Source organism: Desmodus rotundus, chromosome 8 (genome assembly GCF_022682495.2).
Source record: "Desmodus rotundus isolate HL8 chromosome 8, HLdesRot8A.1, whole genome shotgun sequence".
Lineage (NCBI taxonomy): Eukaryota > Metazoa > Chordata > Mammalia > Chiroptera > Phyllostomidae > Desmodus > Desmodus rotundus.
The window spans coordinates 29611853-29638635 of record NC_071394.1 but is presented as its reverse complement, the minus strand read 5'-3'; the positions used below and the strand labels follow the sequence as shown (position 1 = coordinate 29638635).

Below are 26783 nucleotides of genomic sequence, written 5' to 3'. Positions count from 1 at the left end.
GGGAACTTTCAAGTAAAAACCTCCCTTCTGAATCGTCATTGCTCTGTCGCCGAAGTGCAGAAGTCGTGGATGACAGTCATTTTCCTGCTCCTTCTAAGACCTTCATGGCCTGAGGCAGTTTTGGGCAAGGAAGACTGGCCCTACCGCGTTTCAGCGCACGGGAGGAGAACTAGCTGCATGGCTGCTGCCGGTATGCACAAGCCAGCTTGAAGTCTGTGATGCTGCTCAGATGCGAATAAACGGCCCCACAGACAAGCCGCCTCACAGATGTGCCTGCACCCCCTCCTGGGCCAGGGCTTTCTACACCTGCGGTGCAGCACCCCTCACTTTCCTCCCCCAGCAGCCCCATGGTGACTTCTCTAACGCGGAGCTCCATCTGTGCAGTGTATGGGGTGACCAGAGGAGTGCTTGTCCTGCCCCAGAGAACGGGAGTGGAAGGACACAGGGAGAGGTTGGAGAGTTTTCCTGTTTCCTTTGTCCTTCTTCCCCCTTAGTTCTCCCGTAAGAGAGGTAGACTATAGCCATAGTTCAAAGAACTGGCTGGCTCTGAAGTCACAGGTCTGGATGCAACTCGTGGTTCTGTCCCTCATCCTTGCTAAGCCTCTTCTCCATGTATGACACTGCATTAATGACACTTAGCTCACAGAGTTGTGAGAATTCAGTGAGATAATGTGCTATCCAATCTATAGGACCCGATAAAGATACTATATTGTAACTGTTGCCTCCACTAATAGCATCAAGCCTTGGCTGTAATCAGGGCTCAGTCCCTTTACCGTTTGTAGGACATGAATACATTCATAAACACTATGCTATTCAGCCCCTTTTCTGAAAGAGGCAAAGTTAACTAGCTTACTTGGGTCTTTAAACAAATGAAATTTATCAGCTACAGAGCCCTGTGTGCCACTTGCTTCATAGCAAGGAAGGCATGTGTGTGTCTGGGAGATGGGGCTCGCCAAAAATGTTTGCTCCCTAGCTACGTTACCACACTGCCACGTGCTGGCGTGGCTTCATAGGAAGCATATCCTGGATGTTTCTTATAGATTATTTTTGGGGTGGAGTGTATTTGCAAATCCTGTACTTAATATAGGGCTTGCATTTAGGAAATGTAAAGGGCTGTACAATCTAAGCACTAAGAAAATAACCCACTGAAAAACCAGGTAAAGGATTTGAACAGATCCGTCACCACAAAAGATACATAGATGACAAATACGCACATGAAAATATACCCAACATTATTAGTCATTAGAAAAATATAGCATAAAATCATCTTGTAAGATAATTACACACCTATTAGGAAAATAAAAAGACTGACTATATCAAGTATCAGTGAGGATATGGAGGAACTAGGACTCTGTTATACCATTGATGGTAATATAAAGTGATAGTACTACTTTGGAAAACAATTTGGCAGTTTTTTAAAAAGTTAAACATACACTTATAATTTGGTCCAGAAATTCTATTACTAGACCATAAATCCATACAAAGAATTGTACACAAATGTTTATAGCAGTTTTATTTGTCATAGCCTCAAACTGGAGACAACCCAAATATCCATCAGCAGATGAATGGATAAAATAACTGTGGTATATCCACATAATGGAATACTACTCAGCAGTAAAAAGGGATAAAGTATTAATACATGTTATAACATGGATGAATCTCAAAATAATTATGGTGGGTCACAGAAGTCAGACATAAGAATCCATACTCTATGATTTCATTTACATAAAATTCTAGGACATGCAAACTAATGTATAATAACAGAAAGCAGATGAATGGTTTCCTTGGAGTAGAGGTAGGAGTGAGGCATTATCAAGGGACATGAAACTTTTGAGAAGGTTGAATAATAGTAATTTTGTTAATTGAATCTCATGGATATAAACGTGTAAAACATCAAATTGTATATTTAAAATATGTGCAGTTCATTGTATGGTAATTATACCTCAATAAAGCTGCTAAAAAAGTAATTTAAAACATTTGGACTAATGGTATGAAGAATCAAAGAATAAGGTGGGAAAAAACCCAAGAGTGTTAGCTATCAGCTTTTAGGCCTATTAGAATTTCCATTATCCCAACATCATTCAAGTGACTATTTTTCCCGTACACTTTACAAAACATCCAATCCAGGCAGTGAGGGGATGGAGAAGAGTGTCCTTACAGTGCTGTAGCCTTAAATACAGCGTGGGACTGCACCAGTGCTGAGACAAATGGAGAGAGGCTGAGCTTCGTTCAGAGTTGAGTTCCTTTGAATTAAATGCAGGCTCAGCTTTGGTTCTGGTTGCTAGAGGCTACTTTTTTCAAGCCTACAATTTACTACCCCCACTGGGTGTGGAACTCAGTAAAACCAGCTTTGTGCACATGCCTTATTGCAGTATGGACGTGGATGTGTTTGGGGTAGGAGAGAAAAGTAACTGGAAGCAGATTTACTGCAGTGGGGACATAGTTGTTTGGCTGACCTCTTTACTGATTTCCTGGGTTGATTGGACTCTGCTAATTGATGGGGCTTCAGGGGTGATAGCCCAGCAGAGCCGCCCTGCTCTGGACTTGGACTCAGTACCAGCATTCCTGGTGGTCAAGTCATGCATTTTTTTCCCCCTTTGGAAACAGGCATCCGAACAGGAGAGCTGGAACATTGCATGGGTTCTTTTGGTGCAGAAACCATAATGACTTCCAAAACATGGGCGAAGGCAGTTTGGCCCTCTTTTCGTTCCAGTCTGTAAAAGAAAGAACAACCCACCAAAGTTCAGAGCATCTTAAACATTTTTGAAGTTGTGACATTGTGTGAATAATTGGTGTCTCTGGGACTCTGAGAATGAAAGTGAGGCTTACTGGTGTTTGTCATTACTATATAGAAAAAAAAAAAACCTATAGTCAGACATAAACAGTTCCATCTAACATTCATTTTCAACCGGGGAATAGCAAGTACTGCCACGCCGTATAGTCACTTGCATTTAAACACCCTATTTTACAATCCGTAACCACGTTCCACAAAGTAACGTCAGTACCACAGTCGATACTGTAAGGAGCTTGCAAGTAGGACATGTTTAGTCTTTGTAGCCACTCTTTTTCATTTTGCTAAGACCTCGGTTGAATTAAAATTCCAAGCAGTATTGTTCAGAGGCAGTGTGGAATGGTGAGGGTCTCATTTCTGGGCCAGGATTCCTCGAGCACATATAGACCAGTCATTGTCTTTGGCACGGAGGATTTCTGGAGAGACAGACCTCGAGGCAATTATGGAGTGATTATTCCAAACTTAGTGTCTCACCTCATTTCCCATAACAGCGACTTGACCTGACTGTGGGCTTTTCATCTTTCCCGTGAGAGAGCAGGAAATAAATCATAAAACTGGAGATTTCTCTGTCCTCCTCCCAAGCCTTTGTAGTCTCTTCCCCGAGGTAATCAGTTCTCAGTCCCCCTTTTTCTTTCGTGCTCTCTGTTGAGACTCAAGAAGCTTTTTCTTTAAGTCTGTCTTCATAATCCTTTAAGTTATACACCGAGCCTCCTGATAAAGGTGATGATCTTTAATAAGTACATTTTGGATTTAGAAATGGCTCATTAAGCGAAATCACTCAATGGGCCTTCACCCTATATCCAGAGGCTGTGAAAAACAGGCACTTATAACACAGAATGGTATGTACTGTGGAGAAAGCACCTAGACCAGGTGACCTCTAGAAGAATCACCCAACCCAAACTATGAAGGTCAGCGAAGGCTTTTCAAAGGGTGAGTCAGAGTTCCCTCGTGAAGAAGTGGAGGAGAGTCTCCTACTATCCACGTGACAATGAGCAAATCAGGTTCTCTGAGCCTCTGTTTTGGAAGTAGTAATATCCCTCAGCAGTTGCTTATGGGGATTAAATCAGAGGATATACATGAATGCACATGGCCCAGTCACTTGCTAGGGCAGAGTCCCTTCCTTTTTCTTTCCCTCCTGCCTCCATTAAGTGAGGGACGTGACTTCCGCAGTAGGCTACACAGAGGCACCGTCTGGGGCATTTTCAGCTGCCCTGTCTGTCATTCAGTGTTTATGTTCCTGCTTCCCATTCATTAGGGTTCTTTTCCCTTTGGTCTGGGCCATGCTCATGTACAGCGCAAGGTGTTTCATGTCCTTCCTGTGACACTTCATTAGGGGAAGTGGCCGACCTTTGAGCAAGTGGCGGAGGGTGACGCATGCAGCCTCGCAGGGCTGTGTTGAACAGAACACCGCTGTGGCCCTGTGTGTGTGGGTGGGTGGGGGCAGGCAGAAGCCATTATCAGCTGTCAGGGTACCGGGAGCCATAAGAGAAGACTGCCTTAGTAAACAGTTGGAGAGAAGGGAGGACAAATAGGGAAAAATCACCTTCAAGTGCAACTCAGCTTTACTCTCCACCTGCGTGTCTTGCAAGTAGCACATTCCTCCTACTCTGCTATAAAGGCGAATGGAGCAACCACTTTTGGGGGGCATTCTGACTGGTCGGGAATGCTTTGCTTTCGGCCCCTCTGCGTTGGCTCTTGTTCATTTTTCTGTGCACTCTTCCCTGCCTAAGACAACTTTGCGTTTTCCAAACCCAAATCACCTTCTCATGTTGCAAATCCGCCTAACCTTCAGTTATTTTCTGCCCAGCTGTCACAACAAACTTCCCCTCATCTGCTACTAAATGTATCAGACGCTGTTTGCAGGCTGCGAGTTGCCGACTCCTTCCCGGGGCTTTCCAGCAGAATCTGATGTTATCCAAAACTTCTCATCTGTCTCAAAGGGTACAATTTCCTGCATTCTCTGGAGGGAAATCAAACGCACTGCGTTTAGGAAATAGGCCGATCCTTCACAGATTTAGTAGACCTCGAGGCAATTATGGAGTGATTATTCCAAACTTAGTGTCTCCTCACCTCATTTCCCATAACAGCGACTTGACCTGACTGTGGGCTTTTCATCTTTCCCATGAGAGAGCAGGAAATAAATCATAAAACTGGAGATTTCTCTGTCCTCCTCCCAAGCCTTTGTAGTCTCTTCCCCGAGGTAACCAGTTCTCAATCCCCCTTTTTCTTTCGTGCTCTCTGTTGAGACCCAAGAAGCTTTTTCTTTAAGTCTGTCTTCATAATCCTTTAAGTTATACACCGAGCCTCCTGATAAAGGTGATGATCTTTAATAAGTACATTTTGGATTTAGAAATGGCTCGTTAGGCAAAATCACTCTCAGCTGGCTTCCTATGTCTCCTTTAGGGTTCCTGTCCCCTCCCTCTCACCTCTGGACTGGGATATATTTTCCGCAGCGGCCTTCATGCCATGCTCCAAACTCTTCCCAGTCCAAGTGTCTCCCTAATTCTCTTTTAATTTTTTAACTGATCTCCTAAATTTCCTCTTGTCAAACATCTGCTGTATCACCTTGATTTCTCCACTTCCTGGAAGACTTGTTTTGTGAACGTCCTCCCCCCACCCCCCAGGATGCTTTGTCTAGCTGGACACCAGTGTGATCGGGTGCTACAATGGCTTCATTTTACATTGACTGATTAGGCACTTTGAATAATTGTTTTAGCTCTATTGCTGTGAATCTGTTTGGCTTAATTCTGTTCTTTTGCCACCTTTGATTAATATCTGACCATTGGGACAGAGAGGAATTAGCGTATTAATTTCCCCTCGACACCATTGAGAAGTGCTTTTTTTTCCTGAGCAAGAGCCTGAAGCAACAGATGCTGTGTGCTCCAGTTGCAGAAGGAGGGAGCAGGCACCGTGGTGAGGTGTGTGCATGCTCTCAGCTGGTGTTCGCTCCTGGTGCCGGGTGGCAGCCCGCTCCCCGTGCAGAGCAAATGTTAGCATTTGGGGAAAAGCCTACCCGCATATCAGATTTTAAAACTGAATGGTGAATCTCTGTTGAGTTAACAGTATGAAGCTAGATGGCATTTTCTTTTTAAGTTCATGAAACGTAACAGCTGTTTAGTGAGGCAGCATTTTCATATATGTCTATCTGACAAGTTTAACAGCAAATTTTGCAGTAAGTGACTTGCTGAACAGGCTCCCTGGCTTGAGCTGTAACAAGAACTGCATGTAACAAGAAATGCATGCAGCAGCAAGATCCATTGAGGGTCTTTCTGCTTTTGCATTTCTGTGGGTGCGGGAAGCCTGGCTTAAGTGAGGAGAACTGAAAGGCATGTTCCAAAGGAAATTACTAATATCTCACCCCGAGTGCTCCTTGGAATTTGTTATTAACCACTTCAGGGAAAGAAACATGGGGGGAGCACGCTATTTAGCAGTAAAAGCACATTAATACAGTCAGCTTACTGTAACCCTATATTGGCAAATGGTAATTAAATCTATATATCTCTAGCTTTATAGTTTTCTGCAGCTGAATCTCTTGAAGGCGTCTGCACTTTGCCTGATTCAAGGAAGACCGTATTCTCTCTCTTGCCTCTGGAAGAGGCTGCTGTGCCTTGTAATAGCTTTTTAATATCACCAGATCGAAGACAAATGCTTCACTGGTTTTATTGGCAGAAGTAAAGCACTTCTTATTACTCTTATGTTGGGGCGTCCAAGTCCTAGAAAACTAGGACTACGAGGCTACCATCTCATTTCCTTTCTTCCCCCCACTTTTTTTTAGTTCTCTTAGATTGAAGACCCTCAGAATTGCTAATGTCTAGGGTTATCCACTTTGTATGTGGCCCCAAAGGCTGTAAACTATATTCTTCATGATTTCTCTGTGCTTTTAGTGACAGTCTGACCTTGGCGTGGACATGCGACAGAGTCACGGAGATAGACCTCTGTTCCCAAGAGCATCCAACTTCATGGTCAGCCTGGCGTTGTTCTCGGCCAACAAAGGGACCGGGAGCTGTCTCAGGCACTCTCTGAATTTCAGGACAGGGTTCGCAAGCCAAGAATGCAAAGTTAGTTCTAGGTTTTGTGGTCGATTTCATTTGTTTGAATTTTAATCCTATTGTTTCACCTAAGCACATATGAGGGAACTTCATATTTTTTTCTCTCAGCCCATCAGGATGTAGGTCAAAAGTCAGTTGCATTCAGCCATGAGACAAAGATGTCTACTTTTGAACAGTAGGAATTTAGTTTTCATTGTGTGACACACTCAAGAAACTTGAGAGGAATAAACCAGCCCAGGAAAAGGAAAAATAAAGTGAGCCAAATCAATTCTCTTATACGGCAAGCTAAAAGCTGCTCACTGGTAACCAGTAAAATGTCAGGGACACAGCATGAGTCAGCTCCCTTGACGTCTGTGGAGTTGAATCGTGAGTGATTCAGTGTGAGGCGAGGGATCTAGTGGGGGGCCTCTCCCAGCAGGTTGTCATCCCCACACCTCCCACCCCGGAGCTCCTGGGATTCCCTCCGGGAAGGGGACTGTCGGTCATTGCTCCTCCCAGAACCAGTGGGAGAAGAAAGGGGAATATCATGCATTGGCTTCCCTCCCTCCTGTTAGGATTTGTCTCTCTTACTTCAGTCACCCTCCCTTACCCCTGCAATGCCCATGTCTTATTCAGGGTGACAGGTTCAGTGGCAGAGACTTTTGAAATGAAGTCTCTTGTTCATGGCTCTTAGGAAAAATAATGGTGGAAAGAATACTGGATACAGGTGAATCCTAGTCCAAATGGTAGGTGCGATGGGCCTGGGACATTCTCTCCCTGTCCTGGCATCTGATTCTAACAAATATAACCAGTTCTGCTTTACGTCTGTGCAATTTTCCCCCCAGGACTATAAATGTTACAGTATTTTAAAAAATGTTTGAACTTCAAAAAAAGTCAGGTAGGTAGGTCTGTTATTTCTTTATAATTTCTTGTTTTGAAACAATTATAGACTCACAGGACATGGCAAAAATGATACAGAGAGACTCTGTTGCTTCCTTACCCAGCTTCCCTCAACGATGATACTATATAACCAATGTGTATCCAAACCAGGAAATTGCCATTGGTATAATCCACAGACTTTATTCAGGTTTCACCAATTTTTACTGGGTGGGATTTTCTAAGGATTTCAAATGCTATGGCATTTTGTTAACATGGCAAGTAGAATTGAAGTTGCAGCTGGAGCAAATATTCTCATCTGATCTTTTCCTTTCTTTCTGTCTTGCCTCCTGTACCCCATTGAGTGGAAAATAGATACCAGAAAACATACACCAACAAATAGTCCGAATGCCTACTCTGAAAAGCACTGAATTAGGTGCCAAGGAGGATGTGAATACCATTAATAAGAAATGGTCCTGTATCTGGGAATTAGCCGCTCATACAGAAAGGTTCAGCTCAAGACAGTATGTATTTACTAAGCACGTGAGATATATTCAGCAGTTTTCTTTAAATTATAAAGAGAGAAAAGCTGCTCTTTAGTCTGTAATGTACATTCACTCCTCCTTCCCAGCCCACATGCCTGCGAGCTCTTAGAGTCTTCCAAAACTAACTCCATCCTACGCTCACGGAGTACCTACTAAGTCCCAGATCACTGCTAGGTCCTAGAGGTTCAAAGGTGGATTCTCCACAGCGTTTTCCCACATGGAGTTCCCAGACTAGTGGGAGAGACAGACATGTGGAGTGTAAGGATCTTGAAGAAAGATAACCACTGCCGCAAAGAGAATGCCTAGGAGGCTGGAGTCAAGGACATGGGTCAGGAGGCTGCAGTGGTAGTTCAGGTGAAGGTAACATAGCCAGAAACCAAGGGGGTAGGAAGATTGAGAGAGAAAATAGGGGGTTGAGGGCTTTTTAGAAGTTAAGTTTAATAACATGTAGTGATAAGGGGCTGAAGGGGTAAAATGGAGTGACATGTCCCCAATGGTCCAGATGATGAGGGTGGTGGAAATGCCACACAACCAGAATGGGAGTTCGGGAAGAAGAGCAGATGCTGAGGAAAGGTCATGAGTGGGGTTTGGACTTGGTGAATGTGAGGTGCCCGTGGGCATTCACACTAAGAGAGTTTGTTAACCTCTAGATGAGCTCATGCTGTAGATGGTAAACGAGGCCTTGGAGGGATCGACCTTGCCTGTCAGAATGTGCAGTAGAAGAGGGTCAAGGACAGAGCCCTAGGAAATAATAAACTTTAAGGACAGATGGAGGGAAAGGACCCTACAGTAAAGATTGAGAAGGAGAGCAGAGAGATAGGAAGAAGGGTATGGATAAGGAGAGACTGTCCACAGTGTTAAATGTTTCGGATGTTAAGTGTGGTAGGAAATTAAATGTTTCCAATGGAGAAAGGAACAAGGAGTCCTTTATGATCCTTGGGAGTTCAATGTCAGTTGGCTGTTGGGGAGAGACAAAATGGTAGATTGGGTAGTGGTTTTTATATGTGAATCAATTAGGAAAGAGTTTGGTACAAGGTGATTTAGTCAAGTGCTAACATGGAATATAATGAAAAGTGTGACTGATACCAAATATTTAAGAAAATCCATAGTAGAGTGTTAGAGCTGAAATGCAACCCCTTGTTTTACACATAAATAGAGACTTCAAGTAAATGGTTCAAGGTCATGCATCTAGAAAGGGGCAGCCAGGAACAAGTCCTAGGTCTCTCGACTCTCTGTGTAAAAGGAACTTGTAAATATGCTGTGGTTGAAAGGAGAAAACCAATATCTGATGAAGAAAAAGGAATCATTAAAATGATGAACCAGAGCTGTATACTTCTGTTGTAAAATGTAGCTACTTGTTTGATGAATTTATTCATTTTTCTACAGTATTTATTGATAGATGTGTGATTTGCTTAGTATACAAAACGAATAAAAACATATTCCTCGCAGAGAACATGCTTGTTAAATTTTACAAAAGTAAAATATTATTGCTATTAAGTGATGTCTAGCAGGGTGACAGACACAAAATCAGGTAGCATACAGTGAGCTACTGAAAAGGCAGCAAGTAGTTCTGCCTAGGAGCTGGAGGCTGATGAACTGAGGCATTTTCGGCAGAGGGAACAGCACGAGGAGAATCAGAGAAGTATAAAGGGTGTTCTCTAATTTCAAGGACCGATAACCAACCCGTTGGGGCTGCAGTGTAAAGGTTAGGGTGCTACAGGGATGATTGTGAAGACGAGGAAGCCATACCCATAATACTGACAGTAAATGGTGAGGAAATAGATGTTGTAACAAAGGAGCTATTCTATTGGGTTTAAGATAAAACTGGGGGCAATGGACCTGCATGTAAGGCAGAGAGACGCGTGAGGAAGTTTCAAAGGAAAGATAATGAGGTTTGAGCTTGGAAAGTGATGGTAAGAGTGGAGGGGAGGGAAGTTAGTCAAGAAAGAATTTGGAGGCGGAATCACAGGCAACTGTTCACCTGTTCTTCCTGAGGGGGAGGAAGGAATTCAGCAACACAGTGCAGTTTCTAGCTCCCTGACTGGGGTGGGGGTAGGGGTGGGAGTACGGAGAAAAAGAAGAGCAGCTTTGAAAGGAAGATTCTGAGTGTGATGTTTGATATTTAGAAATTAGGTACATGTGGGAAGTCTAGGTAGATCTTATGCCAGATCCTGGGCTTTGCTTATCGTGTTAATGAGTAGTTAATTAGTATAAACACTATACTTAATTATGGATCCCCAAGAAGCCCCTAAAGTAATATAGCAGTTGGACACGTATTCAAAATGCAAGGAACAGAAAGTCCAACTAACAGTGACTGAAACAAATGGAGTTTATTCTGCTCACGTCGCAGACACGTTGGTGGGGCTGCATTGGACTTGCCCTCCTGGCTGCGGAGTAGCTGATGCAGCTCTAGAATTGTGACCAGTTGCTCGTCAGCGCGCTTCTGTTTGGGTCTCTTTGGGTAGGACTGGGCCACAGGGCCTCCCTTGGCTGGAAAGTGGGCTGGAATAGTAAGGAAGAGAATGGTTAATTTCACCTACATTACTAGTTTCCCATCCTACTAGATGCAATGATTCTTTTTAAACATATTTTATTTATCTATTTTGAGAGATAAGGGAAGGGAGGGAGAAAGAGAGGGAGAGAAACACAATATGAGGGAGAAACATTGACAGGTTTCCTCCCGCACGCTCCTGGACCAGGACCAAACCCACAACCCAAGCACATGCCCTGACAGGGAATGGAACCAGCAACCTTTCACTCTGTGGGACCAGGCCCAGCCAACTGAGTCACACCAGTCAGGGCGCAATGATTCTTAAATAAATAAATAAATAAACAAAATAATTTCGAATGCCTGCCCTATTATCCTAAATTAAGCATCATAGGTACTCTGCATGTATATTTTCAAATAAATCAGTCTGCTATCCTAGTTGTAATATAAAGGAGAACTTGAAGGAAAATTATTTTTCACGTGGTAGAGTATTTTAAAATGTAACTTCCGAGGCATGACTGCACTAGATGACGTAATGAAGCAATGAGATGCTTGCCCCGTGAATGTGATCGCAACAATGCAGCCCAGGGCTGTGGTGACGGTGCTTCCAATACCAGAGCAGCGTAGTCATCGGTGTCTTGCTGAAGTGATGACCAGCTCTTGCTACAGTTCTGATCAAAACTACAGCATAGTCCTTCCGTGATATACATGGTAGTTGTTTCTTGAAAAAGTCAACTTGCCTTCAAAGTGTGCAAAACTGTTTTTATTATATTTAGTTAGATTCAAGGCTCAGGTAAGAGGTTTTTCACATTTAAAAAAATCTGTGTGGAATATAGAATTCTTGGTACAAAAGCTTGTCCCTTACATGGCAGTATGGCTAGGACCACTGGCACCTGCCAACCAATTACTGGTAGGACCCACATACTCTTATGACAACCCCAAATCCCCCCTGCCCCACCTTTCCAAATTCCTCCTGGGATAGTACCATCCATACTGAGAACAACTGGCCTAGACTAATGGGGCTGGACACGCCACACTTTACACAGAATTGGGGTTTGATTAGCAAGAAAAGGGAAGATGATTATTGAATAGGTAATTAACAGTGCCTGCTTATAGTAGGAATTGAATCTTGCTTATTTTTGTATCTTCTCTAAATTCTTGCAGAGTTCCTGGCATATGGTAATCTCTCAATGAACTTTCTGGAGCAATAGAATAATTGGAATATAAGCTATGGAAAATAGAAATCCAGTATTATTTGAACTTTGAATTTAATAAGGAAACGAGTCTCCTTTAAGATGCTTAAAGGGCTAATTATTATAAACCCAGGCGAGTTAGCAGGTGTTTGGAAGTGAATTCCAGGTGCCAGTGTCTGTGCTCCGCTTAGCGTTTCTGGTCTTTAAATCCGCTACACGCTCCAGACTGAAGACTAAGAGTTAAGCTTATGGCAGTAAATCCTGTTCAGCGATGGAAGGCTTAGGAGAAATATTTGAAGTTTTTATGTTCATAGTATAGTCAGTCTTTAGAAGAAAAAGTGACACAATAAAATGTCAATAAACATCTCAGATCCTAAATCCTCTCCCTTCTGTCTTTTAGCACATTCGCTTCTCATGGTGCCCTTTTCCACTTCAGCTAGCCTATTCGCGGTGGCATTTCTATCATAGTTGGAGGCATTTCCAAACAATGCTATTTTAGGTAAAATATCTAGAAACAGAAGCAAAAGGTTTTGTTGTGTTTCCTCAAAATACAGAACTATTATTAGAGAGAATATAATTCACAGTAGGAGAAAAATTGGTTTTGCTGTAGTTTGCTTCCAGATTGAAGTAGAAAAGAATGAAAATGACATTATGAAGAATTTTATCTCTTTTTATGAAAAAGGTAATCTGTAACTATGGATGCTGAAGACGATATATGAAACGCAAGTCTTTTTCAAATAGTTCTCCAAAGTTGCCTTTGAATATCTGTGCTTCTGAATTCAAAGGCATGATACAGCATGGATTTTCAAAGTATCATATTTTGAAGAGTATAACATTTGCTTCCATAGTTTGAATTCAAGTAAAGGAACAATGACTTCAACCTTTTGTGTATAAGAACAAAGAATATTTAAAAAAAACATTTCAAATGTCCTATGATTGCTTGATAGTGCACTCGATTTTTTTTTTTTTTTTTGTCAACTGGTTTCTTAGTATTTTAGGGATTTTAAACAGAAGAAGACCTTGAGTGTCTGTAAATGAGTGCCTGACCTATGCCTCTTTTGTAAGCATGTGATAGTTTTCCCTCTGTGAAAATTCCACGGAATAACCAGATATGTGGCTTGTTTGAGGACTTTGAGGTACTTCCTATGCTCTCCTTGTCCTGATGTGGCATCTGGGTGAATTCTCCATACCAGGGTGACGGGGGTAGTGAAAATCACAGAGAAACTTTCCTCCCTTCCTTTCCTGGCTGTATGAGGCCTGGCAGTTATCTGTCACAGCACCCCGGGGCATTACGCTCCCTTCCTATCATTACTGTGTCCTCCATCCATTCCCCCCACTAACCATCCGGCTACTTGCTTTTCCTCTGGAGGCTGTGCTTTGGAAAGCCTCTATGCCTTTGTATGGGTTTCCTCCCCGCAGGTTACCTTTTCTTCAGTGCCATCTCCCCTTTCTCACATGCCCCTAGGTTAACTCATGCTTATCCTTCTCATAGCTGCTCAAGCTAGGTCCTCCTAATCCGCTCCTCCCCTCTGCTCTCACAGAACCCTGGAACTGCCTCAGTTATAGGCATTTTCACATTACCTGCGTCCCCACTACACTTCGTAACCCTTTGACAGGGTGGATATTATCCTACACGTTTTTGTCTTCAGTACTTAGTAGGTGCTCAGTAACTTTTTGTTAAATGAATGGAGACATGTAGTTATGACACAGCACAAAGAGCCTCTTTTACAATTACTGAAGAGAAAATGTTGGAGATGAATAATACTATTTGTTTTTGTGGACCACCACCGAATTATTTGCTCCCTTTGCAGACTATAGAAAAATAGTGCTTAATTTTATTTGACTGACATGACCGTATAGGGACACCTGAATGTCTGAGCTGGGGCAGACTAACAGTCTTTCAGGTGAGTAACCCCCCCCCGTCGATCCCACAGTGACCTTCACTCCGGTCAACTCCAGTTCTTTGTGGTGGATTTAAAGGCTTCAGCTTCCAATGGCTCTCTCACCCATGATTCTATCCAGTCTTCTCCGTTCTTAGGTAAACTATTGATATATTTGTGCTCACTGTTAAAATTGTACATTTTAATTTTCCTAAGATTAGCTCTGAACTACTAGGGCTATCTATCCCCTGGTACTAATATGAAGGAATTTGGTAGTAAATCTGTATTCATCTTATCCAAACCCTTCTTGATTGTACATATATGTTAAAATATTCCTATTTTTGGTCTATGTTTTTTCACATTGATGAGGGCCAGTGTTTTTAGTCCTTTCAGGCAAATAAACTGGTGCCTTTGCTCATCCTTCTTATTAGGATCCACTTCAGGTCTAGAATGAATTTTTTTTCATGTATAGTGACCCTAAATTTATGAATTAGGAGAAAAATTCTTTTAAGTTGTTCTCAATTATTGGTTATAATCCCTGTGTTTTTAAATTACATATGTTTTACAGTGTTTTATAAAGTGGAATGTGATACAGAAATATTTTGTTCCATTTTTGTTACCTTTCCAAATATAGGAAGTTAGTAATTATTGTAATTTTCTACTATTTATTAATGAAAACATATTTTAGTTGGGGTAATGTACATTTCTAAAAACAAAATTAATAAAAAAAATTGTGCCCTGACTAGGTAGCTCGGTTAGAGCATCATCCCGATACCCCTGGGTGCAGATGCCATAGGCAGTCGGGGCACACAGGAACCCAACCATGGAGTGCGCAGATACATGGAATGACAAAGTGATATTTCCCTCTCTCAAAAACATTTAATCAATAAAAATAATTAAACAACAGATTCTTGTAGTGCTCCACTGGACATATATATATATGTATAAATTATATTTTCTGTCCAAGAATTATGTCAGTAGTTTTCAGATTATGTGCCAGGGAAATCCAGGTTTAGAATCAACGGACATGTGTTTACTTGTGTACAGTGCTCTGGGTGATTCTTCGTGCAGTTTGTTATTTTGTGCCTCTAATCTTAGTAAACTTTCTAAGGTGCCAGCGTTATACTCAGGGGAAAGCTTATTCATTAAAAGGTAAGACACCATCATATTTAAATTAACCTACTTTTTAAAAATAAGCATTTATTGCGTTGATGGGGTTCGAAGATACAGTAAGTTAAGTTATTCAGAATGACACACAGCAGTTTTTGTTTTCAAGTAATTATGTCATTTTCGTGTCAAAATTAAATTAACTGATTGTGTTAGGAGGCATTAAGTATTCTTATCGAAATGGCAGGTCACCCAATAATTCAATGGACGTACATGCAAAAAGATGTAACGATGACAGACTTCGGCACTGTTATTTTCTGAACATGCCTTTACACCAGAATGTGACTGAGGATGATGTCTTGGGGTCCCGCAGAGGGGTGTACCACTCCTTCTCTCCGCCGTTCCTTGAGGCTGTTGTGACATGTGTTTTCTCTAAAGCTTTTCATGATTCCCTTTGTTTATTCTGTCTTCTCATGTGACTCTGTGTATGGGTCTGCATGAGTACAGATATTTCGTTATAGTTATTTGCTTCTCAGACAGCATTTGGGTATTCTTTATGGGTTTCTATTATGTGTAAATGCATACAGTTTCTTCTAGGAAAACAATTCTTAATCCTTCGGGAAGTCTGTGCTAGTTGCTCCAGTTACCTGGTTGATTGTAGCTGCTGGTTTATCTGCTGCCTGGGAATCACAACAAAAGCATTGATTAACTTTCTAAAAAGCACGGGTATGGACTAGGATCCCTAAGCTCTCTTGTATCTCCACAGTGCTGTCATTTATACGATTCTCACCCATCACTAGAAATGTACTGTGAAATTGTTAATGAATGTTTGCTTAGAGAATTTTTAATGAGAAGTAGATACATGTGGTTAGTCTTAATTAATAGATGGCTTAGTAACCTTTTTTTGTTTGTTTGCACCAACAGTACATTGGAAAATGTCCTTTCAAGAATAAATTGCAATCTGGTGAAATATTTTGATTGCTTAATAAAATTTAGCTTTTAAAAACAAGCATTATTACGGTTACTGTAGAAACCAAGAATCTATGCATGTAAATAGTTATAACAAAAAGGAAAGCAGCTTTGGGTAGTATGGCCATTTTAGCAATGTTAATTCTTCCTATCCAAGAGCATGGAATATGCTTCTGTTTATTAGTATTTTATTTAATTTCTGTACAGGACTTTAACCTCTTTGTTTAAGTTTATTCTTAGGTTTGTTTGGGGTTTTTTTGATGCAATTGTAAATGGGATTGTTTTCTTAGTTTTCTGATAGCTCATCATTGGTCTGTACAAATTCAACCAATTTCTGAATATGAATTTTGTATCCTGCTACTTTATTGAATTTATTTTCAGTTTTAATAGTCTTTTGGTGGAATCTTTAGGGTTCTCTATATCCAGTATCACTTTTCCCTTTCTAACTTGGATGCCTTTTATTTCTTCTTTTTGTCTTATTGCCGTGGCTAGCACTTCCAGTACTATGTTGAATAAGAGGGGTGAACATGGACATCCTTGTCCTGTTCCTGATCTTAAGGGAAATGCTTTTCGTTTTTCCCCATTGAGTCTGATGTCAGCTGTGGTTTTCTCATGTATAGCCTTTATTATGTTGAGATATGTTCCCTCCTATTTCCACTTTGCTGAGAGGTTTTATCATAAATGTGTGCTGGCCTAGTATTCTTTTTATTTTAATTTTTAGCATATTTTAAACAAAATTACTTGGTAATGTGATTGTGTGATTTTTAATAAACACTGTCTTATTAATAAGGCCAATCATTTCTTCTTTACTTCTTTTTTTAAAAAAATGTATTTATTTTTAGACAGAGGGGAAGGGTGGGAGAAAGAGAGGCAAGAGGATCATCAATGTGTGGTTGCCTCTCATGTGGCCCCCACTGGGGACCTGGCCTGCAACCCAGGCATGTGTCCAGACTGGGAATCCAACCAGCAACCCTTTGGTTCATGGCCTGCACTCAATCCACTGAGCTACACCAACCAGGGATCTTCTTTACTTCTTCATTCCTCAAAGTTATGGTACCTGAATTTGATGGTGGATGGTGGGGTGGGCAGTCCTGTTTTAAAGGCAGTCTTTGAGTTATGGGCAGATAACTGTGAGAATCTTTTCCTAAAACATGTTTCTTATTTACATAGATTTTAGGAAGAAAACAACCTGGAAAAAATGAAGTTTCTTCTCTTCACATTTGTTGGTGTTCGCCTTTTATTTTTGAACTCTGGCAAAGCTATATATAGGAATGACACCTCGCAGAGGACTTTTGAAGAAATAAAAGAAGAAATAGCCCGCTATGGAGATGTTGCTAAAGCAATCATAGACCTTGCTGTTTATGGTAAAGCCCAGAACAGATCTTATGAGCGATTGGCACTTCTGGTTGATACTGTTGGACCCAGATTAAGTGGCTCCAAGAGTCTAGAAAAAGCCATTCAGATCATGTACCAAAACCTGAAGGAAGACGGGCTGGAGAATGTCCACCTGGAGCCAGTCAAAATACCCCACTGGGAAAGAGGAGAAGAATCTGCTGTGATGCTGGAGCCGAGGATGCATAAGATGGCTATTTTGGGCCTTGGAAATAGCATCGGGACTCCTCCAGAAGGTATCACTTGTTTTTTTCAAGTCAATTTGCTGTGTACTTTATAAAACTAATGTCATCTGACCTAATGTATTATGGTATGCAGGGTTCATATTATAACTTGGGTAATAAGAAAGAAAATGTAACCATTTCCTATCCCATCGGTGTAACGAGTTCTCTACTGTTACATTCTTTTCTCTTCCCTGTTCCTTCTCTCCCATCCTTTCTTCTGTTACTTTTTAAAAGATATTTGATTGTGTAGGGTCACTTTTTAAATGAAGAATATACAGATATTGGCATGTGATACTTATCAGTCTTGTCACTTGATAATTTTTATCTAGTATAACATTAATATTATTCTGCAGAAAATTGAGATATATGTTAATAGGATAGAAAAACTATGACTTCTTCCAAGTGGCTTCAGTGTGTAGAATTTCGTAGAATTAGTGAGATAGGGAGCAGAACTTTGCACACTGAATTGATTCCTCTAATAGAAGGAATTATCCAGGGTAGAGTTCTGCCTTTACTGATTAGCACACGGGCTCAGCTTCATTAGACAATGTAAATGCCTGGATTAGAGGTATAGTACCAGTCAAAGTGAGCTATCAGTCAGTCTTGAATGTATTCATGGACTTTTATCCATAGCAGAGGAACTAGTGTATAGAAACTAGTTAACCTTCTCTAAAAAAGTTTTTGGAAACATTTAACCTTGTCTAATGCCAGGAGAAAGACCCAACAGAGAATTAGATAGTCAGGCCCCCCCACCCCCCTCACTGTCCAGGGAAGCTCATTTATTTTTAGCATAAACTTTTTCAGATTACATAAATACAAACTAGACCAGTGCCCCCCGCCCCAAATACATACAACTGGGGCACTTTTGTCCCACAGGGGACCCTGCACGTTGTCTGGAGACGTTTGTGATGGTCACTGCTCTGTGAGGGATGCTGCTGGTGTCTGGTGGGTAGAGGCCAGGGATGCTAAACACCCTCCAATTCACAGGAAAGTCTCCCACAGTGGGGAGTTTCCTGGCTCAAAATGTCAATGGGGATGAGTTGAGATATTCTGCACTAAATAAAGCATTTGGAATGTCAGAAGCATACCATGGAAAGGGCAGTAAACAGAAAACACTCAGCAACTGTGAGAGAGCGAAGACTGTAAGGATGTGTGAGAGTGAAAACTGTTGGTGGCAAATATGGAAAGGTTAAGGATACAATTAAACATTTGTGTCATCACAATCTGATGCCAGTTTCTCAGATGATAGCTCAGGTCATGAAATACTGCATTTGCTCATCATAGTCGCCAAATCCCCTTCCTCAGCTCCCACTCTTTCTCCAAAATGCGTGTTGTCCACTCTTTCTCAGTTACATGGTCGGGTTATTTTTAATCATCTTTTTTTTTGAGATATGACTCACATACCATAATATTCACCAATTTAAAATAGACAGTTCAGTGGGTTTTAGCATATTGACAGCGTTTTGCACCCACCTCAATGATGTAATTATAGACCATTTCTATCAGCCCAAAAAGAAACTCATTAGCAGTTACTCTCCATCCCTCCCCAAAACCCTCCTAAGCCTTAGGCTGTCTGTCTTTATGGATTTGCCTATTCTGAATACGTCATATGAATGGAATAATGCACTAACTATGTGGTCTTTTGTAGATGGATTCTTTCATGAAGCATAAGGTTTTCCATTCATTCTTGTTATAGAATGAATCAGTACTCAATTCATTTTTATTGCTGAATAATATTCCACTTTATGATTATACCACTTTTACCCTTTCATCAGTTGTTAAATGTGTGTGTGTGTGTGTCTGTTTTACCTTTTGGCTATTATGAATAATGCTGCTATAAACACTTATGCATAAGTTTTTTTATGGATATAGGCTTCATTTCTCTTGGGTATACAAGGTCTGTACAGAAAGTATCCAGCCATGTATACGAAAAATAGAGACATTTATTGAAGAAGATACAAGAAACATTGTACATAGGATAATGATGCCTCGGGCCCCTTCAAAGTAGGCACCTTGGGACCTCACACCCAATTGCCATCGGCTGCCCCATTGTATTTTCCTGAATCTCATCGATGTTCTGAAATCTCCTCCCTTTCAAAGGCGATTTTAGTTTTGGGAAAATCCAGAAGTCACAGGGTACCAAATCTTGGCTATGGGGGAGCTAAATCACCTAGGTGATTTGATGTTTCACAAAAAAACTCTGCACGAGACACAATGCATGAGTGGGTGCATTGTTGTGATGAAGCTGCCAATCACCAGTTGCCCATAGCTGTGGACTTCTGACTCATCCAAATAGCTTCTGCTGTGAAATATTCAACTTTAACACAAAATTTGATGTAGATTCATTGCTCTATGCAGTCATTTTGAATGTGACAGCCACACAGTACACATGCTCACTCAATGGCATCTACCACCCCCAGTGACTAGTGCAGTGAAGTCATCATTTTTCATACATGTTCATTCCAGTCCACTCTCCTTAGCCACCAGGTTACATTGATGTCATGCAAACCATTCTCATATTAACAATGGCTGGACTTTTTCCAGAGAGACCTCATATATTAAGGGGTAGAATTACTGGGTCACATGGTAACTCTACATTTAACTTCTCAAAGACCTGCCAAACTTTTCAAAGGTGGCTGCACAATTTCACATTTCCACTAATGTAATCAAATTTTATAGTACTTTCCAACACTAGTTATCATCTATATATTTTTAAAAGATTTATTTATTTACTTTTAGAGACAGGGAAGGGAAGGAAAAAGAGAGGGAGAGAAACATCAATGTCTGGTTGCCTCTCACGCACCCCCTACTGGGGACCTGGCCTGCAACCCAGGCATGTGCCCTGACTGGGAATCGAACTGGTGACCCTTTGGTTCATAGCCCACACTCAATCCACTGAGCTACATCAGCTAGGACTATCATCTATATTTTCAGTCATAGCTATCCTAGTGGATTATGAAGTGATACTGTGTTTTTGATTTACATTTTCTTAATGACTAATTAAGGATGTTGAACATCCTTCTATATTTTTATTGGCCTTTTGTATATCTTTGGAGAAATGTCTATTGAAATCCTTTGCCAAATTTTTATTGCCATGGGTTATTTGAATTTTCAGAGTTGTAAAAGCTCTTCATGTATTTGGATACGTGTCCCTTATTAGATTATGATTTACTAATGTTCTCTCCTATTCTATGGTTTGTCTCTTCATTTTCTCAATGGTAGTTTTTTATCTAATACAATTTATCTAAGTTTTCTTTCATTGCTTGTACTTCTGGTCTTATATCTAAGAAACCATTACCTAAACCAAGGTCACAAAGGTTTATTTTTATATTTTATTCTCAGAGTTTTACAGTTTTAGCACTTATTAGGTCTTTGAGCTGACTTTTATATATTGCATGAGGTAGGAAGCCAACTTCAATTTTTTGCATATAGTTATTCAGTTGTCTCAATTATCTGTTGAAACAACTATTCTTCCCCCATTGAATCTAGTGTATTACATTAATCAATTTTCAGATGTTAAACCCACCTTGCATTTCTGGGATAAGTCCTACTTGTTTATGATATATACTCTTTTTTATGTTACTGAATTCAGTTTGCTAGTATTTTGTTGAATAGTTTTACATCTATGTTCATAAGGGATATTGGTGTGTAGTTTTATTTTTTTGTGTGAGATTTCTGTCTGGTTTGGTATCAGGATAATTCGGACCTCAAAGAATCAGTAAGAAAATGTTACCTTCTCTTTTATTTTTTTGAAGAGTTTGTGAAATATTGGCATTAATTCTTTAAGTTTGTGATAGAGTTCACTAGTGAAGCCATCTGGTCCTGGGTTGTGTTTGTGTGTGTGGGGGGCGTGGGGGAAGATTAATTACTAATTCAATACTTTTCTTATTGTAGATCTATTCAAATTTTCTATTTTTTCTTGAGTCAGTTTTAGTAGTTTGTGTCTTTCTAGAAATTTATTCATTTTATCGAAGTTATATATTTTGTTGGCATACAGCTATTTATATTATCTTCTTCTTATTATTTTTATTGTGTGAGGATATTGATCCCAATCACTTGCTTTCAGCCTGAACAACTCCATTTATTTTTTTTTCAGAGCAGATCTGCTAGCAGGAAATTCTCACGGCTTCTATCTTTACTTCTTTATGTAATTTTTATTTTTGAAGCAGTTTCACTGGCGTGAGATTTTTTGGTTGCCATTTTTTTTTTTTACTTTCAAAAATTTCAATTTGTCATCTCATTGTCCTGTGGCTTCCATTGTTTCTGATGAGAAGTCAGCTGTAACTGTTATTGGGATTCCCTTCTATTTGATGAGTCATTTTCTCTTACTGATTTCAAGATTTTCTTATTCTCGGTGTTCAGCATTTTGACTCTGATGTATATAGGTGTGAATCTCTCTGCTTTTATCTTACTTTGAGGTTGTTTAGCTTTATGGATGTGTAGGTTAATGTTTTTCATCAATTTGGGAAGTTTTCAGCTATTATTTCTAGGAATATATCTATGTGTTTTTTTTGTTGTTCTCTTCTTCTGGCACTTCCATTATGAGAATGTTGGTGCACTTCATGGTGTCTTCCATTTCTCTGAGGTTCTGCTCATTTTTCTTCCCTTTTCCCTCTCTATGTTCTTCTGAATGCATAACATGTAATAATCTATCATAAGTTCATTGAATATTTTTTATGCTAGCTAAAATATACTATTGAGCCCCTCTACTGAGTTTTTCTCTTCAGTTATACTTTTCAGCTTCAGAATTTCCATTTCTTAAATAATTTCTATCTCTTTATTGATATTGTCTATTTGATGAGACATTGTGATCATACCTGTTTTAATTCTTTAAGAATGTTTTCTTATAATCTCTTGAACATAATATAATAACTATTTGAAGTCTTTCTCTGAGCGGTTTGATAGCTGGATCCCCTCAAACCCAGTTTCTATTGCCTGCTTTTTTCCTGGAATGAGTTACATTTTCTTGTTTCTTCTCGTTTCATTTTTTTTGTCATTGAAAATTGAAGTTTTTATATAATATATTCTAGCTACTGTAGATACTGATTCTTCTCCATTCGCCTCCCTCACCCACTGGAGGTCGGCATTGTTTTTGTCTTTGTTTTGTCCTTTATTTGTTTAATGACTCTTGTACTAACTCTGTAAAATCTGTTTCCCCCACAGTGTACAAATTCTAATGTCTGTGTTCAGAGTGCTTTTACTTTCCCTTATTTTTACTTTTCGCCTGGCTCCCTAGGAGTCACTGCTGGGTCTGCATAAGCCACTTACTGGTCAACACTTGTGCTTCAGTTCCCTTAGCCAGTTATACTTTCACCCTTTACCATTGGGTCTTTATGTTGCTGGGGGGGCTATTATTAAAACTCAGGGAGTTTTTGTTTTTGCCACAAGTTCATCCAGGGCCTGGTAGCTTGGAAGTTTCCTCTCTAATCAATCTGAGAGGGCACAGACTTGGCATTATGGCATATTAAGTAGGATGCATGTAATTGTATTATTAAGCTTGACCTAATGATAATTTCCCCTGGGTCAGGATAGCTTATTTTGCAGCTGGTGTTTGGTCAGGGGTTTGCCTAAGCCCCTTTTTCCAGTGAGGTTTTTGCCTTTTGCTGGTGGATCTGTGTGCCGCTTTTCAAGTCCGACTCAAGGAAGTGTTCTCAAGTCTGACCCATGTTGTGTTTTAATTGTTTCCAAGTAGGAACATGTACATGGCTTTGCAATTGTCAGGGTTTACTGTGACCCAGGAGGGCTTTTCTTGATTGTTTCTTTCCTTGTTGTTTTTTTTCTGTTAAACTTGTAAATGCTCTGCCATTTTGCTTATTGCTGGTAGTATCGTGAAACTACTAACAGCCCCTTAATTGCTTTCTACCAACCTCTCCACTGTCTTCAACAATACCCTTAAATGTGGAATTCTCTAAGTTCTGCCTCAAATAAAGTCACTAACTGGGTAAGAACTGCAAAGCTCTTCAGCCTCCTTGCCTGCTTCCTCCCTGGGAGAACTTCTGCGCTACTTCCCAGAAGGCAGGCACAGAGACAGTGTCCTGCTTCTCCAAGACTGATACCTCTAGCAGGTGCTAGGTATGGAGAGTGGTATCTTCTGGTCTTCTCAGCTTGCCACTCCCAATGTGGAACCTCTGCCTGTGAACGGGCCGAGACAAGGGTGATTAGAGCCCCAGTATTCTTGATGGTTACACTTGAGGTCGGGTTTCTATCATACAAGTAGGGGCTGGGTTGAGGAATGGGACTTTAGTCCTTTTGTAGTTGAGTGCCCGTGATAGGGTTTTCATAACACGGACCTGGGAATGGGAGAAGGAAGCAGGTCATGGCCCAAGCGCTACAGACTGTTGTTAATCTAACTAAGGTTTAGTACTTTTTCTTGAATGAATGTTTCTCCATTTGTATGTCCTTAGGACAATTTTGGGAGACTTTAAGTGATTTTTAAAAAATAATTTTTCCCAGTTAAATGTTTTGTAGGAGACATTTGCCAAGTTTCTCACTCTACCATTCTGGAAGTACCACTGTGCTGGCCAGTTTTGATCTCTCTGAGGCTGCATGAATAGGTGGTAGAGTCCTCTAAGGTATCAGGAAGCCCCTTAGCCTGAGTTGTATAGTGTCAACCATGATTTTTTTTTAAATTACCTTCTGTTAGTCACTAATCTATGTTAAGCACCAGTGTGTGTGTGTGTGTGTGTGTGTGTGTATAATTTTTTTCTTTTTTTCTTTTTAAGGCTTAGAAGGTCTAGACGTTTTTTTCCATATGAGAAAACCAGACTCTAAGAGGTTACGTAGTTTGCTTACTTGCTTACAGCTTTTAAGAGGCCAAGTTCAGGCATGAACAACTGTCAGCTCCAGAGTTTGTGCTTGTGGTCATTAGAGTGTATTCCCTCACACACAAACATTTTAATGTTATTTTAATTTATAAGATTTTCCTTTTTAGCCACCCGACTGAAGCAGATCTGTCTCTAAAGCTGCTGATACTTGTACTGTGATGGCAAAATATATTGATATTTGCACCTTTTGGGGGATGTTTTCTCATTTCTTTCTTTTGCTTATTTTTAATTCTGTATCTGGGCCTGCTCTTCTCTGGCTCTCTGCCTGGTATTGAAAACCAAGCCAAGTTACTGATTGCTCCTGGGGCCTTCAACACCCAGGGGAAGTGAAGTTTACTTGCTGGAATCTATTGTGGTGATCCAAGACTCACTTTCACCCCACTCCTCACTCCCTGGGGCTCAAAGTAGATAAACAGTTGTCTGGCAACTGGACTATTTTCAGCTCTGAGGAGACTGGAGAGTTAGGCAGGACCAGGTGTGGAAAAATTCCCTCAGGAGATACTGTGAAATCAGCATAAAGAGTCTTCTAGATGCAGGTAGTGTGACAGAGTTCATCTCCCAGGAAACCCATGTTGTATCCCCTCGTTTAGTCACCTAGTAGCTGTGTGACCTTGTTCTAGTCATTCAATCTCTATGGATCTTAATTTTGTCACCTGCAAAATGAGAGTTGGCTGGAATAAGAATCTGTCAGGTCTCTTCCAGATTGAAAAGGCTGTGGTCTTTATGAGAATTCACAAGTGATCAGTGGAGCTAGAGTTCATGAGAGCAGGGTTCTCCCAGGTGTATGCTACAGAGCAGATTGCTTGTGTAACCAAAGGTAATATTTTTAACTTTTCCATTCTAGACTTGAGTATTACAGTATGTGTTAGTTTATTTATGTCAGGGTTAGGCCTCTGTGAGCTATCTGTGGAGAGTTGGAAGAAGACAGATATACAAGCAGGCCAAGTAAGATGCGATGCGGAGCAAAACTTAGTCTTAGAAGTAAGACAGGAGAAAGTATAACTCCAGAGATAACACAGCAGATATCAGATTTAAATGGACTGAGTAAAAGAATGAGAATCAGTAGCCAAATAGAGGAAAGGCTGGCATGTGGGCAAGAAAGAAGAACTTGGGCAGAATGCTGTTGCTCTTCCTCAGTACATATAACTCTGTGGATCTTGTCTCAGCCAACACAGCAGGTCTCTGAGTACTTAATTAATCTTTTTTGGAAACTGACGTCTCTATGGAAGTACTAGCCCCAAAATAGTATGTATTACAAACTGTGTGCTTTCTACTAGTTTGGGACCCCCTGAATACTGTATAAATTTACCCATTTCTCTCTCTCTTCTCAGCATCTAGTGCTATACTCAATACAGAGTAGTTTTTCATTCATGTTTGAGGAATTGTACACTTTTTAAGGCAACTCTTTTCTTAGAGTGTTAGTCACTTGTAATAATGAAAAAAACATTGCTTCATTCTACATACTGATGATGTTGTCCACCTGCTCATTACAGAAAGCACACACATAAATGTAAAAACAGTAAAATCATCTGTGATCTTTTCCTCCAGAGTAATTGCATTTTAATTTTTCCTCTAATATTTCCATATGCATTTATAGTTTTATTATACAAATTTGAGATTAAAGTGCATATATTTGTGTCCTTTAATGCCATATACCACAAACATTGCCCACATAGTAATAAATATCCTTTGAAAAATTTTCATGGTCACAAAATTTAAATGTACAATAATGAACAAAACCAAAGCTCTGTTTTTAGAATCTAGATTATTTCCTTTTTCCCTCCTATTTAAAACAACATGGCTATAGAAATCCTTTAATACAGATGTAAGAATAGAGCTTTAAAGGAGAGATTTTTGTTTTTGATAGCAGAAAAAGAGGATTCATTGGGATAATCTAGGAAGATTAAAGAGGATTGTAAAAAACAGTTTTGAAACTGCTCCTGTAAGATAGCCAACCTATCAGATGCATATTTTAAAACACTGGTAATCAGGATACTCACAGAAATGATTGAGTATTAGTGCAAAATAGAGGAAGATGTGAAGGCTATGCAAAATGAAATAAGGAAAAATATACAAGAAACTGACAGCGAAGGGAAGGAAACTGGGACTGAAATCAATGATTTGGAACAGAAGGAAAAAATAAACATTCAACCAGCACAGAATGAAGAAATAGGAATTCAAAAAAAAATGAGGAGAGGCTTAGGAACCTCTGGGACAGCTTTAAACATTCCAACATCTGAATCATAGGGGTATCAGAAGAAGAGGAAGAGCAAGAAATTGAAGACTTATTTGAAAAAATAATGAAGGAAAACTTCCCTAATCTGGCAAAGGAAATAGACTTTCCGAAAGTCCAGGAAGCTCAGAGAGTCCCCCAGAAATGAGACCCAAGGAGGAACACACCAAGACACATCATAATTAAATTAACCAAGACTCAAGATAAGGAGAGAATCTTAAAAGCAGCAAGAG

The 26783-nt window shown here is 40.2% G+C and overlaps 1 protein-coding gene across 1 annotated transcript in view; it reads left to right on the top strand.

Annotated features, from left to right (window-relative positions):
• Positions 1 to 26783, top strand: part of CPQ (carboxypeptidase Q) — a 399977-nt gene that overhangs the window by 55405 nt on the left and 317789 nt on the right. Inside the window, exon 2 of the mRNA XM_053930262.2 lies at positions 17048 to 17505. Coding sequence (XP_053786237.1) covers positions 17076 to 17505 — 430 coding nt within the window. The 5' untranslated portion in view covers positions 17048 to 17075. The remainder of the gene's footprint in view (positions 1 to 17047; positions 17506 to 26783) is intronic.